General features: G+C 48.0%; 1 protein-coding gene across 1 annotated transcript in view; it reads left to right on the forward strand.

The window, feature by feature from the left end:
- Window positions 1-3,088: 3,088 nt before the first annotated feature.
- The window catches only part of LOC105537684 (SH2 domain-containing protein 4B-like), a gene marked incomplete at its 5' end in the record, with an annotated part of 47,310 nt that continues 31,537 nt past the window's right edge, over window positions 3,089-18,861 (forward strand). The window contains 2 exons of the mRNA XM_011977334.1: window positions 3,089-3,305; window positions 9,589-9,716. Coding sequence (XP_011832724.1) covers window positions 3,089-3,305; window positions 9,589-9,716 — 345 coding nt within the window. The remainder of the gene's footprint in view (window positions 3,306-9,588; window positions 9,717-18,861) is intronic.

Consider the following 18,861-nt stretch of genomic DNA (forward strand, 5'->3'; position numbering starts at 1 on the left):
AGGCAGGCTTGTAGCTTGGTGGGAGTGTGGTGGAGCTACAGTGCAGAATGATGTGAGGGTGTGTGTGTGTGTGTGTGTTTGTGTGTGCTGGGGAAGGAGCCCACTGAGCTGAGAAAGTAAGGAAAGTAGGCAGGGCACTTCTCAGGGTCTTACCTGGCAGGCCAAGGTGTTTGTATTTTATTCTGTGTGCAGTGGGAGCCCCTGAAGGCTTTTGAGGAAGAAAGTGGTAAGATTAGAGCTGGGCTTTAGGAGAATGGGTTTAGTCTTTGTGTGACAAATGGCTCAGGGCCCCACCTGTCTGAACTCCAAAAACCCGGCTCCCTAGTCTGCATATAATTTCCTTCTGCAACCTGCCTGCCTGTCTGTCACTGAATGTCACTGTCTCTCAGGGGCTGTAATCTTCCAAAAGTCATGGTCCTTGTAGGGCACGAGCTTCTAGTTTTTAGTTTGCAGTCAAATGTCTGCAAAGGCCATCCCGGGGCCCCCTGACCTTATTGGAGCCTTTCGTCACAATACAAGGCAGGTATCATGGTGTTCTTAGGGTCTGGAACTTACAGACCTCCCTTTTGAGTTTCAGAAGCCACAACATATGGATGTCTTCTCAGGGCCACTTGGCAGACACAAGACCCTTCCTTGAAGAACACAAAAAAATGGAAGGCCAGAGGGAGGGGTGTCTTGGAGCCTTGTAACATAAGGAGTGACAAACCACTGAAACCTCAGTTTTCTCTCTGGAATGGCCTCCTCCCTTTTCTTTCTCTGGAAAACTCTTATTGATCTTCCCACACCCAGTCAAATTATTTCCTGTGATGACTGCTGGCTCCCTAGTAGCATGCGAGGCTGCTGCTGCCCCTAAACTCTGACAGTACTTCATTGGTCTCTTTTTTAAATGCTGCTCACTACTTTCCTCATTATGCTAGAGATATTTGTTGGTCTTATTTTCCCAGCTTGCCTCTGAGTGCCTTGAAAGAAGGATTTCCTTCACTATTATCTCTGTATCCAACTCAGGGCCTAGTGCAGCGCTAAATACTTAATTGAGTTCCATCAGTCATACAAAAATATGTATCACCTGCCGACCGTGTTACTCGAATACAGCAATGAATAGACCAAAGCAGACTCTCCACCTGCCCTCGTGGAGTTCACAGCCTAGTGGATATTCTGCATGGGACACCCATGGGGCCACTTCCATAAATACCTTCTGAGGGACAGACTTCATGCTGCCTTCCTCAGATCTGGGAGATGTTCTGTTCCCAGAAAGCGTTCTTTGACAACTTGTGAAGTAGAAATGCTTTCTTTCAGGAACAGGGCAACTGACCTTTGAATACTAACAGTGCAGTTCTTGGTAGGTGCCTGCTATGCATGTGTTGAGTGGCATTAGAGTAGAAACAGACTAAGATTTTACTCTGAGAAGAGAAGGTGACCCACTGGGGCTGGGGCATTAGCCTGGTACAATTAGAAGAACAAAGCCAGCAAGAGGTTTTTGCAAAATAGTTGGATTTTAGAGGCAGATAGGGGCCTGCCAAGATGCAGAGACTACAAAATAATTGGTTTTAATTCCAGAATTTGCCTGTAATGGGTTTTGTTCCCTTTCCCGCATTTTCCTGGTCCCCGACCTCCCTTTTGAGATTTAGAAGCACAGATATCTTTTCAAGGCCACTTGGCTGAGACAGGACCCTTCCTTGAGGAGCACAAAAAGATGGAAGAGGTCGTGCATGGTGGTTCACTCTTATAACCCCAGTACTTTGGGGAGGCCGAGGTGGGAACAAGAGTTCAAGACTAGGCTGGGTAATATAGTGAAGCCCTGTCTCTGCAAAAAATTTAAAAAATTAGATGGGCATGGTGGCACACACCTGTAGTCTCAGCTACTCAGGAGGCTGAGGTGGGAGGATTGCTTGAGCCTAGGAGGTCGAGGTTGCAGTGAGCTGTGATCGCACCACTGCACTCCAGCCTGGGTGACAGAATGAGACTTTATCTCAAGAAAATGAATATATATACTTATATTAATACATGTATATGTGAATACAGGGGGCTAGAGAGCTGGGTGTCTTGGAGTCTTGTAAGCTGTTGGAGTTATCAAAAGATCCTCTTCCCCCTCCCCGCCCATACACTCACCTACCAGCTGTCAAGGTCATGGGAAACCAAGAAGGGGCTCCAGAACTGGGACACTAGTGTTTCCAACAACTCATCTTGCAGTAGGAGGAAGGATGGTTCCTGGCCTGGTCCACTTACCCAGTTGGGCAAATTGCTGTCCTTCCTTGGGCCTCAGTTTCCACATGAATAACATGAGGAGGTTGGGCCAGATGGTCTTTCAATGCTTCTTTGTTTTTTAGTAGGAAAGAGCTCTGGTGTCAGATACACAGGGTTTTAAACCGAAGGTAGATGCTTGAGTGATGGGGCCATGGAGGGGGGAAAGAACTGTGTGGGTTTTAGAGAGCCGGGCACACCTGGGTTTCTGTCCAGGTTCTGCTCCTTATTAGCTGATTTACTTTGGGCAAGTTACTTAACCTCTCAGAGGCTGGTTTCCTCACCCATAAAGCAGAAATAGTAATGTGCCCTCCCTGGGTGGTTGGGGGAAGTCCCTTAGATAATGCAGGGAAGGCACCAAACCCAGGGCTTGGCACTGTCAATGAGGGTGACGGTGGTGCTGTCTGGAGATGCTGGCCACCTTAACAGGTGAGCTGAGTGGGCAGAGGATTTGAGGAGCTGCTCTGAGCAGGACACTCCCAGGAAGAAATACATAGGGAGATGGAAATTTCCACTCCAAGGTGGCTTGGCCATTCTAGAATGGCGTCACAGGAACAACTGGACAACCCTAAACTGTCAGGGTATCTTTACCTCTGTAGGGACAGGCTTGCTCTAGGGCTGCTGCTAGGGGTGGGCGGGGCCTGCCTGTGATTCTGGGTTCTGAGCTTCCTTGCAGCCAGGTGAATCCTGAGGTTCTTGGACTATTAGGTTGGTGCAAAAATCACCGCGATTTTTTGCCACTACATTGCAATTACTTTTGCACCAACCGAATACATCCTGTCCCAGCTGGCCTAGTGCACTGCCTGGGCTGCGGATCTGGGCTAACGCGCTGTCTTCCTGTTTCCAGTGCGCCGGTCAAAGGCGGCTGATGAGGAGAGGAGCCGCCGAGCCCAGCGCGCCCGAGACGAGTACCGACGCCACTCGCTCCGTGCTATCCAGAAGGGCACGGTCGCCGGCCTCAGCTCCATGTTCCAGGAGCTCGGCCAGAGCCATGAGCAGGAGGCAAGACTCTACCACCACCTCCCCGGGCCGGGTCCGCCGCAGCCCCTCGCCCTGCCGGTCAGGTGGGTCGAGGCTCCGCGTTGGCGTGGTTGGGGCAAGGGCCTTGGATTAGGGCATGGGACACCGGGGTCCCAGTCCCGGTTCTGCCCCAGATTTGCTGTGTAGTTTGGGGCTAGCATTTCCCCTCTGGACCTCAGCCCTAGTCTGGGGTAGGAGAGGGAGGAGAGGTGTGGGAGTTGGAGATTTGGAATAACTTTGGAGTTCTGAGAGCTTTGACCTTTTTTTTTTTTTTTTTTTTTTTTGAGACGGAGTCTCGCTCTGTCGCCCAGGCTGGAGTGCAATGTTGCAATCTCGGCTCACTGCAACCTCTGCCTCCCAGGTTCACGCCATTCTTCTGCCTCAGCCTACGGAGTAGCTGGGACTACAGGTGCCCGCCACCACGCCCAGCTAATTTTTTTGTATTTTTTAGTGGAGACGGGGTTTCACCGTGTTAACCGGGATGGTCTCGATCTCCTGACCTCGTGATCCGGCCGCCTCGGCCTCCCAAAGTACTGGGATTACAGGCCTGAGCCATCGCACCCCTACGAGCTTTGACCTTTTTAAGGTCAAGGATTCCTTTGAGAATCTGAAGAAAGCTGTGTACCTTCTTCCCCCTCAAATTTGCGGATATAAAGACCTAGAATGTTTGCATACAATTTGAGACTCTAAGGGCTCCAGGCTAAGAACTTGTAATGAGCCCTCAGATGGGTGAAGCATGGCCCGGCAGCCTGGACACAGGGCTTGATGACTCTGAGTCCCAGGCAAGCCGGTTTTTCTCTAATTGGAATAGTAGGTTTGCAGTTTAGCATGGTTGGATGCAGGCAGGTCCTCACACACATTTGTGTCCCCTGAGGGTTTGCAAGGGCACTTAGATGACTGTCCGAAATTGCCAGGACCAAAGGTTAAGAGGTTGCAGGGAGCCTCTCTTCCTTCTACCCGCTCCCACCTTAGGCCAGCCCCAAGGTTTGGCCTCTCTCCTCTTGGGTGCTCCGGTCCCCAGATCATTGCTGAACAACCACTGTCCCCAGGAGGGCCAGAGGCTGGGTGGTGAGCACCTGCCGGCTCCCTTAACCTCAGTAATCTGCAGAAGAGTCCAGTCACCCCCAGATAATGAAGGGGTGTCTGAGTTTTGCTTTAATTGGGGTTTGGGGTTACTCATAACTTTATTCTTCCTCTGCCTACAGTGTAGGGACAGTTGATGATGTCTTCATTTCTTCCCTCCCACCTTCTCACCCTTTCCTTTCTTGTCAAGTATAAGATTCCCAAACCAGAAGGTTTAAAAAGGTGTACTGAGAAATGGCTGACTCCCTCTCTCCCTACATCTACTCTGTTCCCCCATCTTCCAGAGGTCACTACTGTTCTTAGTTTTTTATGTATCCGCTCACTTTATTTTTGCAATTACCATCATGAAAGGCCTTATTCCTCCTCTTTTTTTTTTGTAGAAAAATTGGCATTTTATGCATGGAGTTCTATACTTTGATTGCTTTCCCTCATTTAACTAGTTTTTAGAAGGCTTTTCATATCAATTCTTACATTATCTATTTAGGTTTTTTTTTTGTGTTTTTTTTTACAGGTGCATAGTATTCTACTGCACAGTGTGTTGTAAATTATCTTTTTATTGTGTTGTCATTTCCTTATTGATATCTAATAACTTCTTACATATTAGGGGAGAGGATTCTTTTGTCTGTGATAAACATATTTTCTCAGTTTGGCACTTATTTTTTTATTTTCATGATGAAGTTTTTTGTCGTGCAGGAATTCTTGATTGTTACAAGGTCAAATTTTCTTATATATTTTCTTTTTTTTTTTGAGACAGCGTCTTACTCTGTCTCCCAGACTGGAGTGCAATGGCACCATCTTGGGTCACTGCAACCTCTGCCTCCCAGGTTCAAGCGATTCTCCTGCCTCAGCCTCCTGAGTAGCTGGGGTTACAGGCACGCGCCACCATGCCTGGCTAATTTTTGTATTTAGTACAGACAGGGTTTCACCATATTGGTCAGGCTGGTCTCAAACTCCTGACCTCAGGTGACCCACCTGCCTTGGCCTCCCAAAGCGCTGGGATTATAGGTGTGAGCCACTGCTCCTGGCCTCTTTTATATTTTCTAAATTTGAGGGCATAGTTAGAAAAGCCTTCTCCCCATCTATGCTTTTTAAAACAAACCTAGAAATTTTCCCTCAGGCCCATTTGATGGAGCCACATGGACCATGGTGCAGCCTGGCTCTGGGCTGGCTGTGTGCAGCCAATAGGGGAGCAGTGGCCTCACTCCCGAGTGAGCCTCAAAGGGGACAAGCAGCTGTGCACACAGGGCAGCAGGCCCAGGCAGTGAGAAGGCCCTCTTACCAGCCTCTCTCCTGTGGCCGCCCCGTGGGATGGGTCCCTATGGCCTCACTGCTCTCACCTCTCTGGTGCCTGCCAGCACACCTCGTCTGTCTGTGCTGAGGGCAGATGCGTGCCGCTGATGGGAGGACAGGTTCAGATTCAGGAGTGAGGCTTTGGGCCAAGTGGCCTCCTAGAATACACATCTAGTATTTATATGCTTTTTTTGTTTTGAGTTTTGAGTATTTATTATCCTTATTTTAATAAAATTTATTTAATTGTGTATTTATTAGATTTAATTTTTTTTTTTTTTTTTTTGAGACAGAGTCTCGCTCTGCTGCCCAGGCTGGAGTACAGTGGCCGGATCTCAGCTCACTGCAAGCTCTGCCTCCCGGGTTCACGCCATTCTCCTGCCTCAGCCTCCCGAGTAGCTGGGACTACAGGCGCCCGCCACCTCGCCCGGCTAGTTTTTTTGTATTTTTTAGTAGAGACAGGGTTTCACCCTGTTAGCCAGGATGGTCTCGATCTCCAGACCTCGTGATCCGCCCGTCTCGGCCTCCCAAAGTGCTGGGATTACAGGCTTGAGCCACCGCGCCTGGCCAGATTTAAATTTTTTTAAACAAAATTTGAGACCGAGTCTTGCTCTGTCACCCAGGCTGGAGTGCAGTGATGGTCCGATCCCGGCTCACTGCAATCCCTGCCTCCCAGGTTCAAGTGATTCTCCTGCGTCAGCCTCCCAAGTAGCTGGGATTGCAGGTGCGCACCATCACACCTGGCTAATTTTTTGTATTTTTAGTAGAGACAGGGTTTGACCATGTTGACCAGGCTGGTCTCGAACTCCTGACCTCAGGTGATCCGCCCACCTCAGCCTCCCAAAGTGCTGGGATTACAGGCTTGAGCCACCGCGCCTGGCCAGATTTAAATTTTTTTAAACAAAATTTGAGACCGAGTCTTGCTCTGTCACCCAGGCTGGAGTGCAGTGATGGTCCGATCCCGGCTCACTGCAATCCCTGCCTCCCAGGTTCAAGTGATTCTCCTGCGTCAGCCTCCCAAGTAGCTGGGATTGCAGGTGCGCACCATCACACCTGGCTAATTTTTTGTATTTTTAGTAGAGACAGGGTTTGACCATGTTGACCAGGCTGGTCTCGAACTCCTGACCTCAGGTGATCTGCCCACCTCAGCCTTCCAAAGTGCTGGGATTACAGGCATGAATCACTGTGCCTGGCCTATTACATTTAAATTTGAATGATGGCTATGTTTAACTGGCTTAGAAAATTCCTGAAAATTTAACAGTCAGCTCTTGTGGACCAATACACAAGCTGCTCACATATCTTTTTACCCAGGCCCTACTCTTTACTGCTGGTATGACTTTGGCTAGTAATTTCACTGCTAGAATCTATGCTAAGGAAATTATCTGCAAATTGGAAAAAGTGCAAAGATGATTATCATAGCATTATTAATAATGGCAAAAAGTCAGAAGCAATGTAATTGTTTAAAGTGAATTTGGGTTAAGTCAATTCATTGGAATGTTTTGTGGAACTAAAAGTGACTTCTTTGAAGGCTTTATAACAGGGGAAAACGCCATAGATTAGCTGAAAAAGAAAAAAGAAGAGTGCAAACTATCTAATTTATATAGAATGATCAAAATTTTAAGGTATATAAATGTAGCATTTATGTTCTGGGGGAGTCAGATTCCCTGCTTGGAAACAAATTCAAATCGACTGCTTAGAAACAGAGGGACAAGAGTGTGTGAATTTATTTTTTGCTGTTATATATAACTTCCTATTGCCTTCTAAGGAAAGCGAGTCCTAGAAACTGGAGGAGTTTTTCCCCACCAAGCACAGCTACTTTTTGGGGGATGCAAATGTGGAGGAAGAGGCTGGGTGAAGCAGGCTGCCCTGCACTGCTTAATGAAGAAGAAAGACATTTGAACTTACTGAGAGGGAAGAGTGTGAGGACTGGGAACATAGGCCGGCTGGCTGTAGGGCTGTAGAGGGTAAAGGAAAGTCCAGAGTGGCAGTGAGTGGGAAGACAGGGTGTGGAGGTCAACTCTACCGATGACGGCTGTAAGCTGTGCAATGTAACCTCATCCTCTGTCCTTCTGACATCTTTTCTCAAAAATTTACAGTGTCTGCTACTGTATGTGCGCATGCGTGTGCATATGTGAGTGTATTCAGTTTAGGGCGAGTAAAGAAATGCCCTGTGGATTTATTCTGGGCTTGTAAGGAGGTACGCTGAGCACAGTGTCAAAGTGTGGGTACAGGGCAAATACGGAGACCACATGAGAAGACAGCTGACATTGATTTTATAAAAAACAAGGATAACCGTGAATTCTAAATGCCAGTACTATTAGGTGGATAACAACAACAAAATAAGAATTTACCAGGCTCCTGTCACTCAGTTGGAAATGGCGAAGAGGCTGTGGTTGTTCAAGGTGGGCTGTTCCTCAGATGCTGTATTATTATTATTATTATTATTATTATTATTATTATTTTGACAGAGTCTTACTCTGTTGCCCAGGCTGGAGTGCAGTAGCACGATCTCAGCTCACTGCCTCCTGGGTTCAAGCGATTCCCCTGCCTCAGCCTCTTGAGTAGCTGGGATTACAGGTGTCTCCCACCACGCCCGGCTAATTTTTGTGTTTTTAGTAGAGATGGGGTTTCACCACAACTCCTGCGCTTTTGTAAGGCAGCACCAGGACAGTGAACAGAGAGAGAAACTGGAGAACCTCAATTTGCTCTGGAAATGGCTGAGATTCCCTGCCCAGCAAATAAAAAGTATGACACAGGAAACAGAGGCGTAAGGAAACAAAACAGCACATTGGTAACTACGGATGGAATGGGTAAGGGACTGACGGCATGGAGGGCAGGAGGAGGAGGGGCACGGGAAGAGTTTAGACGAGGGAGTAGACCAGGCCAGACTGGTCTCGACCTCTCAAAGTGCTGGGGTTACAGGTGTGAGCCACCGCGCCTGGCCCAGATGCTGTACTTTTGTGCCATGATTTCATGCACCGTGGTGTTACTGCATTGTACTTCACCACATAGTTGTGGGTGCCTGTCACGGGTCGTGTGCTGCCAGCTCTTACTGTGCTTTCAGTGTAGCCCGAGCGCAGTGGGGTCTCACTTCGCCCAGTCTGTGTACGCATCTGGGAATCGCAGTTCAGACACGAAAACAATGACGATCTTAGCTCACCTGTGAGAAAACTTTAAAACGTATCTACTTCCTCGTCTGAACTCTTCCTGTGCCCCTCCTCCTGCCCTCCATGCCTCCAGTCCCTCATCCTTTCCATCCGTAGTAACCAATGTGCAGTTTTGTTTCCTTCTGCCTCCGTTTCCTCTGTCATATACTTTTTATTTTCTGGGCAGGGAATCTCAGCCATTTCCAGAGCAAATTGAGGTTCTCCGGTTTCTCTCTCTGTTCACTGTCCTGGTTTTGCCTTACAAAAGCACAGGAGTTGTGGCAAAGGCAGGCATCCCCTCAGAGGGCGGGGAGGGAGAGGTAAGGAGGGGATAAGACCCAGAATTCTTTCTGAGGGAGAGAAGGAGATGGGACCCACTCAGTTACTTCCCATCAGGAGCCTCCTTCATCCATGCTGGTATTTATGCCCTGGCCATACTCGAGGGAAAATGTGCCTTTTCTTTCCCTCAGATACCCCCTCCTAGCCTCTTTTCATTCCCAACTGTGTGGCTGTTTTTTGAAGCAATCAGTAACAGTTTTCTTTTAAATAAACAATAACAGGTGGTACATTATAATCTGCAAAATGCCTTCAAGTACTTGGGCTGTTTTAATCCTCTTTGTAGGCATGGATGTGGGCACCGTGCTTATTCATTCTCTCATGGCTCTCTCCTGCCCCTTCTTCCACCCCCCTTCCTCCTCCTCCTTTTACCTTCCTCTCCCCTTCCTCTTTCCTTCCTTCCCCTCTTCTTTCCTCTCCCTCTGCCCTTTCTCCCTCCTTAATCTTCTGCCCTCCCCGCTTTCTCTCTCTTCAGCAGGACCTGGGAGCGCCCGCTGCGCCCAGTCTCCAGAGATGTCATCGTCCGCTGGTTTAAGGAGGAGCAGCTGCCTCGCCGAGCTGGCTTCGAGAGGAACACCAAGTTCATCGCCCCCTGGTTCCATGGTAGGACCATTTTTCTGGGCCCTGTGCCAGATGATTTCTACGTCCTTGCCTCTCTGGGGTTGGGGAGGGGTGCCGAAGGACTGTGGAGGGGTGCCGAAGGACTGTTATAATCAGGGGACAGAGGACTTTATGCAATCTCCATTCTGCCCCCGATATCTCCCAGCGGGAGTCCAGGAGGCTGCAGGCCCCAGGGATGCTGAACGGGCACTCCCAACTCTTCTGGGAAGGGATGACCATGGCTCTTGCCCACTGCCGTCACCTCGCAGCCTCCGTAGCCATCAAGGGCTCCTCAGAGGCATCTTCTTTGTGGTCATGAGACAGTGAGCCCTGAGAGTTGCACGAGTTTCTGGTAGGCAGGAACCCCATCCCCAGATCCTGGCCACAGCCTGTCACACTATAGGCTCCGGATACGTGCTTGTTGATTAGATGACAGATGGCTGAATGAAGAGGTCAGCATCACCTAAACATAGACTATTAGGGCAGGGTGGCTCCCTGAAAGCCCCTCCTTGCCCACCTTGTTTCCAAAACTCTGGTCTTTTTTCTGTTCCTCAAACAAGCCATCCTCTTTCCCGTCTCAGACGCTTTGTGCTTGCCGTGGCTCTACTCACGTTTTCTGTTCTTCGGCAGCTCTTTGCATGGCTGACACATTCTCATTTTCCGTCTCAAACATCCCCTCCTCAGAAAGGCCTTTCCTGAATTCCTTACCTACAACAGCCTTCCCCAGTGTCCCTCAGCTCACCCTGCTCATTTCCTGGAGAGAGTGTGCCCAGTTGGTGTTTATCAGATTTTCTTATTGTCTATCCTCCCACCTCAATGTGAGCCTGTGAGGTTAAGGACCTTGTTTGTTTTCCCCATCCCTGGCTTAGTAAGTATCCACGGGAAGAACGGATGAAGGTGGGAAGAAAATGTCTGGGTTGGGATTAGATCGGAGGCTTTCCAGTTCCAAAGAACAGCCCTTGCTTCTCTGCATTGAAAATCTAGAGCCACACATGTGAGGGTCAGGCTAGCCTTCCCAGCCGGTCTTAGGCTTGCTGAGGTCAGGGACCTTATGTCTTAGGCATCTCTGTATTCAACCCTCACCCCTGCCTCTCACCCAGGGACCAAGTACAGAAATACCTCCAAGACGAGCTCGCCACCTTCCCCTGTTGCCACTGCTGTTGAGCTCTCCAACCCAGTGAATAGCATCCATGTCACGTAGGTCAGATTGGATATGCCTCGGTCACAAATGCTTCTGAAGTCTCAGTGACCCCCACCAGTCAAGGTTTATTTCTTACCCATGTTACGTGCCCTTTGGGAGTTGGTTACAGACTTTAGTCTGGGCCTCAGCCTGAAGGAGCTGCCTCTATTGAAAATGCTGATGGTCGGTCGGGTGCGGTGGCTCATGCCTGTAATCCTAGCACTTTGGGAGGCTGAGGCAGGAGGATCACTTGAGGTAGGAGTTCGAAACCAGCCTGGGTAACGTGGTGAAACCTTGTCTCTACTAAAATATAAAAAAAAGTAGCTGGGCGTGGTGGCAGACCCCTGTAATCCTAGGTACTCAGGAGGCTGAGGCAGGAGAATTGCTTGAATCTGGGAGGCAAAGGTTGCAGTGAGCCGAGATTGCAACATTGCACTCCAGCCTGGGCAATAAGAGTGAGACTCCGTCTCAAAAAAAAAAAAAAGGAAAAAAGAAAACGGTGATGATCTCACGACAGAGGGAAATGAGGGACTTGGAGAACCACACATTGGCTCCTAAAGCTTTTGCAGGGCACTGACGTGAGGTTGTCACTCACATTCTGTTAGCCAGAGCCAAAGTGGCGTCCACGTTATAGTGGATAGTTTTGAAGGATAATCTAGTCTGTTGTGACCACCGTCCACTTTCAGACCTCTTTCTTCTCCCAGGTCACCACACATCTGGAAGAAGGTTGGACTGGCTCTTTAGGGCTCAGAGAGAAGACAGCACTCATGGCTGACTGAGCCATGTGTCCCTGGAGCTGGTGCTGGGGATTCTCTGCCTCTCCCTTCTGTCCCAGTTATGTGTCCCTGTAGCCCCGGTAGAGCTTCCATTTAAGTCACCACTGTGCTTTTTATTCAGACGTTACTATGGTCACGGAAGAGCAGCACTGGCATCTTAGGGAGCTGCGGAGTGTCACTCAGGAGTGGCACGTGGTTGAGGGTGGGCAGCTGTGCTGGGTGCTCCAACTGCCTTTGGTAGCCAGTGGAGAAGGTACGACCGAGGTGCTCAAATTTATTTTTAGCTTTGTTTTCTTCTTTGACTTTTTTTTTTTTAAGGTAACTTTTATGTTGTCACAGAACCAACAGAACCAAGATTTAAGTCTCATAATTTATGTAGCTAATTTCGTGTTCTTCTGACAGTTCTACCATAAAGCATACAGAAAAGTTGCTGTTACACAGGCTGGAGCTATTTGGTGACAGAATTTTCATTGATCTGTGACAGAAGGAAAGAAAAAGGCTCACATATGGAGGGTGGCCAAGTAACTTTGCTTAGAAAGGATTGTGTCATATTCTAAGATTATATCCTTTTCTCAGTTTTAGTGTTAAAATGTCCTATCTTTTATGAATTGATGGTGATAGTAAGTCATGGTTAATTTTATATATTGCCTTTGCTTGAAAAAGCAAAAAGTTAGCAACCCAGGACCTCCCCCACCCCTTCTTTTTTTTTTTTTTTTTTTTCCAACTTTACTCACTTGTAAAATCCCGAAGTCTGGAACAGTGAGTGTGTTCCAACTTCTCTTTCAATGTAGGAATTCCCTGATGGAGGGCTTAGGAGTTCCTCTGTACCAATTCCTACAGGGGCAGGTGGCCTGCACCAGTCTAATTGTTAAGGAGTTTTTGCTGCAGGTTGGCAGGGGACCTGGCTCTCGCTGGGCTTGGTTGGGCATCTCAGCTGGGGCATCTCTGTACCATGGAACTCTTACGCTCTTCCTGGGACCAGTGGGCCAGCTCAGGCGTGCTCTTCTCATGGTAACAGGACAGACATCAGAGAGCAATTGGAAGCATGCCAGGTTCTTGAGCCCTAGTCTTAGAGCCAGCACCTTGTCGCTTTGCCTTAATACCTCACAGAACTGAGGAATGGGAAAATATATTCTGTCTTTTTCTTACAAGGAACTGCAGAGTCCTATGTCAAAGGGTGTGGCAACAGGGAGGGAAGAAGAATTTGAGCCAATAATGTAATCTGTCAGAATCCCAATACAAATCTTTTCTTTCCTGGATAGAAGAGTCTTAGTTAATTTAGTTAGATTTCAGATGCAGGTTAAACAAGACTACTTGGATGGTTTCCTTCCCTTTCCTCAAACACATGTGGATTTGTGCCAGTGTTATCCAAACAGCAAGTAGACAGAGAATCTGAAGATATGGGGTCCATTCTAGAACTTAGCAGCTCTGTGACCTTGGTGTGTCCTTTAAATTCCCCATCTGTGAAACTGGCGTTGTAACATCTACTTCACAGGACACTTAGGAAGACTGAGCCAACAGCAGTGCTTTGTCCACCATAAAAAGCCACGCCAGTGTGTTTCCTGATGCTTCCTGGGGTCTGGGGTCAACCACCAGAGGCTCTACCTCCTTTGGGAAATCAGGTTTGGGGAAATGGGCTCAGAGGGCAGAGTGAGAGGGCACCGGGAACAGGCTTTTCTCTGGGACCACAGGGTTCTAGGTGAAGTCTCCTGGGTTACAAAGAGTGATGCTAACTCCTTGTTTCTCCTTTGTTCATTGTTATGTTCCAGGAATTGTGAGAGAGATTTGTACTTACAACTACTTGCGAGAAGTGCCAGTACATACAAGCTTGGCTTTGGGGGAAAAAAATCTATTTTCGAAATTTGACATGTATCTACAATTATTAAGAATGTTCTCTGTCAGAACATTGGCTCAGTCAGAACCCATTTCTCTTCCTGAGCTTTACTTCTACAAAAACAGTCACAATGTGGTCTATGATTTATTGTCTGGGCGACAACCTATTGGCTGCCTTGCTGCTTGCCCTTAGGAAGGCTTGGCACAGAATGGGACTACCCGGTGGGTGATGTCGTTGGCATTGGTAAATTATCTCCATGTGACCCTGCTCAGGTGCTGGGAGTAGATCTCACATGTGGCCTCACCTGGGCTTGGGTGGGCCTTTGGCTATCCTCTGTGGGGTGTTAGTGGCATGCTTCTTCGTGAGCAAGCACAAAGGGGGGACCCCACCTGGGAGGAGGCACTCCCTAGCCATGTAGACAGTTCAGGGATCCCAGCAGTGAGGGGCAGCTTTCCTGTGAGATGCGAGAGTTCCAAAGTAGAATGGACACTTCTTCCCACCTGCTTCCACTGCGACCTCAGAATCTATTCAGAGAAGAATGCTGAAGGTCACAGAGCTGCTGGGGTCTAGAATGGGCCCCACATCTTCAGACTCGTCCGGATTGCTGTTCGGATGACAGCACACAAACAAAACATTGCTGTGTTTGAGGGAAGGGAAGGAAATATAAATCACAGAAGTCATTTTAATGATTACTTCGGGAATGTTTATCTTGGAAAGGAGAAGCTGTGGGGAGGAATGGGTAGAGGAACAGAACCACCCGCTCAGTCTCTGGAGCTCTGTGTTGAGAAAGGGGGATTACTGAGAAGGTCAGAACTGGGCTCTAGGTGTGTGAGGTTGTTTTTGTGTTGCTGTAAACAAATGCCCGAGGCTGGGTAATGTATAAAGAAAGGTGGTTTAATGGACTCACAGTTCTGCAGGCTGCAGAGGAAGTAGCAGCGGCATCTGCTTGGCTTCTGGGGAGGCCTCAGGGAGCTTTTACTCATGGCAGAAGGCGAAGCTGGAGCAGGCACGTCACGTGGCGAAAGTGGGAGGAAGGTGGGTAGTGGCAGGGGCCACACACTTATAAACAACCGCATCTCATGAGAACTCGCTCACTGTGGTCAGGACTGCACCAGACCATGAGGAATCTGCCCCCATGACCCAAACATCTCTCACCAGGCCCCACCTCCAACACTGGGGATCACGTTTCAACATGAGATTTGCGGGGGACAGATATCCAAACCATATCACTGGGAATGGATGGGGATTCTGAAGAAACACATTTCACTTTAGTAGAAGAAAGAACATTTTTGATGGCTGCAGCTTGCTATTGGGCAGTTTTGATGGGGACTGCCCCCAGAATGGGGAGTGGAGGGCCTTTATACCCTCTGCTCCTGGCCTCTGCCGTGCAGTGTGGTTCTGAGGGCAAACACTGCTGACATTGCTCCACGACTGCTGGCCCTGCCCCTGCCAAGCCACTGAAGTTTGCTCAGGTTGTCATGAACATTGGAAAGGTTGGCCAGGGCCTGGGGCTGGCCACAGGGTGGGTGCCTGGGAGTCTGTGGACTGAGGACTGAGGATATTCTCCACCCTGTGACTGTCGGACTTCACCTTGCTCATTTCTCTGTTGATGTGTTCATGGTGTAGAAACTGAGGTGTAAGCAATGGTGATCCCCTCCCGGATAACCCTCCCAGGAGCCCTGTGGATGAGGGGCAAACCCACTGGCTGTCCTGCAGGGAGGCAGCCCCTAGAGAGGTGGAAAGGACTGTGTCCTGGGAGGCAGTAGCTGAGTGGGAATGGAGTTGGGGGCTTGGCCCCTCTGACTGCATGCACTGGGAGGGAGGTCACCTCTCTGAGCTGCACGGAACACGAAGGGATTGGACAGGCTGGCTGCTGCTGACCTTTGCCATCCTCGGGCATGATGCTGCCACACAGTCCTGCATCCCATGGCACTGCCAATTACTGCATGAGCTGGTCATGGTTAGCCCTTCACAGGTGACCCCACTGAGGACCAGAGAGCTTGAGAAACTATCTCACATTTGTCCAGCAGTCAGCAGGGAAGCTGGGATGAGAAACAGGGTTTCTGGCTCTTAGTTTTACCTATTCCATTCTGGCTGTGTCTTTGCATATACTGCCATCCAGGGATGGAAACTGGGACAGAAAAGTGCCCTCTGTGCATTTACAATCCCTTACTATATATTCGGTGAACTTCTTTTAGGCTTGGCCTGGGTTCTTTATTTTAAATCTCACCTCTCCTCATTCCTGACCTTGGCAATCAGAGCTGGCACTGGTTTCCTGACCCAGCTTGAGGGAAAATCTGGGAATGCCGTGTTTGGTCTTTGGGAGTACTCCCAGGAACTAGAATTTCTGGAGCTAAGAGGGAGAGAGTGTGCCAGTCCAAACCCCTGTTCTTGGCTTCTAGGATTAGTGGGAAGACAGGAAATGTTGGTGAAGATTTGGAATCTTTTGAGAGGTGGGAGGAGTTAAGATAGAGTTTTCAGGATCTTGGCAGTGTGGACTCAGGCACTAAAATTCACGTTTAACAAGGAATTGCTGAAGAAACCAGGAGTGGAGAAAATAATAACACCCAGTACATAGTGGTGTTGTGAGGATTAAATGTATCAACATTTTTAAGTGTTTAGAACATGGTGTCATGCAATAAATGCTTTGGTTTGTTATATGGAATAGACAAACATGGTGGCACATCAGGAACCGAGGCACGTGCAAGGTCGTTCATCTCTTTATGGCATACAAAGTTATGTCACTGCTAAAACTCAGAAATAAAGAAAAAGACCTGTGCACAAAAGAAAGATGACAATGATTTAGCCTTCCAAAAAAAAGTGCAAGTCTGAATTTTCTTCTATTATGAGTATGATACCCATCTTGAAACATTTTTTAAAAGTCATTAGGTGTAACGCAGGGGCTATTTGGAAGGTTGGTTAGCGTGTCACAATCCATCATGGCAAGCGAGATTGCTAATTTTCCTCTCTTGGGCAGAATTTAGAATGGAAATTTTCTACCAACTCTGATCTCAAATGCAGAACTTTCTAGAGGAGAAAAAAAAGTAGGTCAGCTGACCCACTTTCCTGTTAAGTTCTTGCTTTAGCGGTTCCAACTAAAAAATAAAGGAATATTTTCCTTCCTTTTTTTTCAAGTGTGCGCTGGCTATCTAGTCTCAAGAAGAGACTACAAAGAAGAATGAAGCTATTTTTGCTTTAGGAAAGCGTAGATTGTAATGGCGTTCCTGAGATTTTAACCCTTTCCTATCAGCGGTCTGTAGTTCCAGTGTCCACTCTGCTTCCAAGCCCCGCATCCTCTATGGGGCTGTGTCTGTCTGGTGCACGAAAGTACCTTTTGGATCAGTGGCATCCCTGGGCAGAGGACATCTGACTTTTTACTTCTTGTTAGGTGTACATTGACTGGTATCTATGGGATGTGGTGGTTGGCCTCACCTGTGGGATCACACTGGCTTTTTGTGTTTTAACTAGTAATTTGGGAACACTTACTTTGCACTGGCCTTGTGTCAAGTAAACCTTGAACATCCAGTATTTCGCTTACTTCCCAAACAACTCTCTGGACTGGGTAACAATGGTGGCCATTATGTACATAGTGCTTACAGTATGCTGACGCTCTTCTAAACATTTCTCATATGTTCATTTATTTAATCCTATGTGACATCACCAGGCACTTGCTACTAGCATTAGCCCCATTTCACAAATGAGGAAGCTGAGGCACAGAGAGGTGAAGTCAGTTGCCCATGGTTATGTTTTTAGTAAGTGGGGGAGGTGGGATTCAAACCCAGGTGATCTGGGTTCAGAATCCACGCTCTTACCTGTGATGCAGTGCAGCCTTGCTGCCATCTCACAGCTGAGGGGAAGGTTCAGTAGCTGCTCCAGGGCACACGGTGCTCTGGGGAATCAGTTCTTTTTTAGTCCAGGCGGTCTCCTTGAGGATGGAGAGGTGACCATTTTCTTTAGGAGGTGCCCAGCTGTCTCTGGGCTGTGGAGCCAACACTGCCCTGCCTTACTGCTAACCAGGAAAGGGTCTGCTCCTCCTGAGGCCGGTGCCACCCTCATAGAATTGCTGAAGAGTGCCATCTGAGTTCCCATACAGTCTGCAAAGTCCTTATGCAATAATTAGGGTAAAACAGGGAATTGAGTGTTTCAGATTGTTGTTACCTAGACAGGGGCAAGAGAAGGCAGACTCACTGAGTAAAGGCATGTAAATAATTTGTTGATTATTACTGTCAAGCTTGTGTTGAGTGCTAAGTACAGGGTGTGTGGTAATGAACAAAACTGATGCCTTCCCTACCCTCATGGAACTCACATTCGCTTGTGAGAAACAACAACAAAAAATTCAAACTGATGTAACCTGAAAGGGAATTTTCAGCTCATAAGATGGAAAAACCCACAGATAGGTCTAGCTTCAGGCTTTGCTTGATTCAGGGAGCTTAGGCTTTTCAGCTACCAGCCTCTCCCCATCTCTCAGCTCTGTTGTTTTCTATGTTGTTTTCATTCCCAAGCAATGCATCAGCCTGAGGTTGCATGCCTGCATTCTCCCAGGCTCAAATCCAGCAGAAGAAAGGGCCTGCTTCTCTCTCAACAGCCCCAGTACTAGTCCCAGTAGTCTGCTTTGTTGGGTCTGGGTTGGTCACATGTTCACTTCTGGACCAATCACTGTGGTCAGGCAGGTGATCTGCCTTGATTAGCTAGCCCTGGGTCATATGGTCATGCCTAGAGTAGGTAGGTGGAGAACACCCTATTGGAACTGCATAGACTGAGAATATATGGCTTCCTGAAAGGTCACAGTTCCCTTGCCAGAAGATAGCCACTGAATGATACTGGGCAGGCAAGACCAATCTATGTCCATCACAGAAAGAAAAATTACCTGGCTTCTGTTCTAGCGAAGCTGTCAGTCTAGTCAGTGAGACTGACATTAAACAATCATGGCATCAATTTATACATCCAATGGAGGTCAGTATTATACAGGATCTTGCTGTAGCCAGTTTCAGAAGTCATTTTCCTGGGTGATACCATTCTCTCATGAACAGCAGCACTGGTGATTAGAACCTGGCGGGTCAGCTTGGAGCAGACATTCATAGGCATGGATATTGCCTCTTGTGCATAAATATATCTGGGACCAAGAAGCTCGTCTAGTGAAACCCTTGTCTCAGCAGTTAGCCATGGTTAAATTTCATTTGGCGTTATAAAAAAATGAAGGCATTTGAGCTCATTCATCATAATCTCTGTGGCTTTAGGACAGTTTTGAGATACTGTTGAGAATGAAGAGCTTAATAATTCCAGCCTCCTTAATGATATCATCTGGAAAGTATGGCGGTAAGAAAGGAAAGTCACAAAAATGAATGAGAAATAGCTGAG

This window comes from Mandrillus leucophaeus, unplaced genomic scaffold (assembly GCF_000951045.1).
Source record: "Mandrillus leucophaeus isolate KB7577 unplaced genomic scaffold, Mleu.le_1.0 Scaffold1785, whole genome shotgun sequence".
NCBI classification, from domain to species: Eukaryota; Metazoa; Chordata; class Mammalia; order Primates; family Cercopithecidae; genus Mandrillus; species Mandrillus leucophaeus.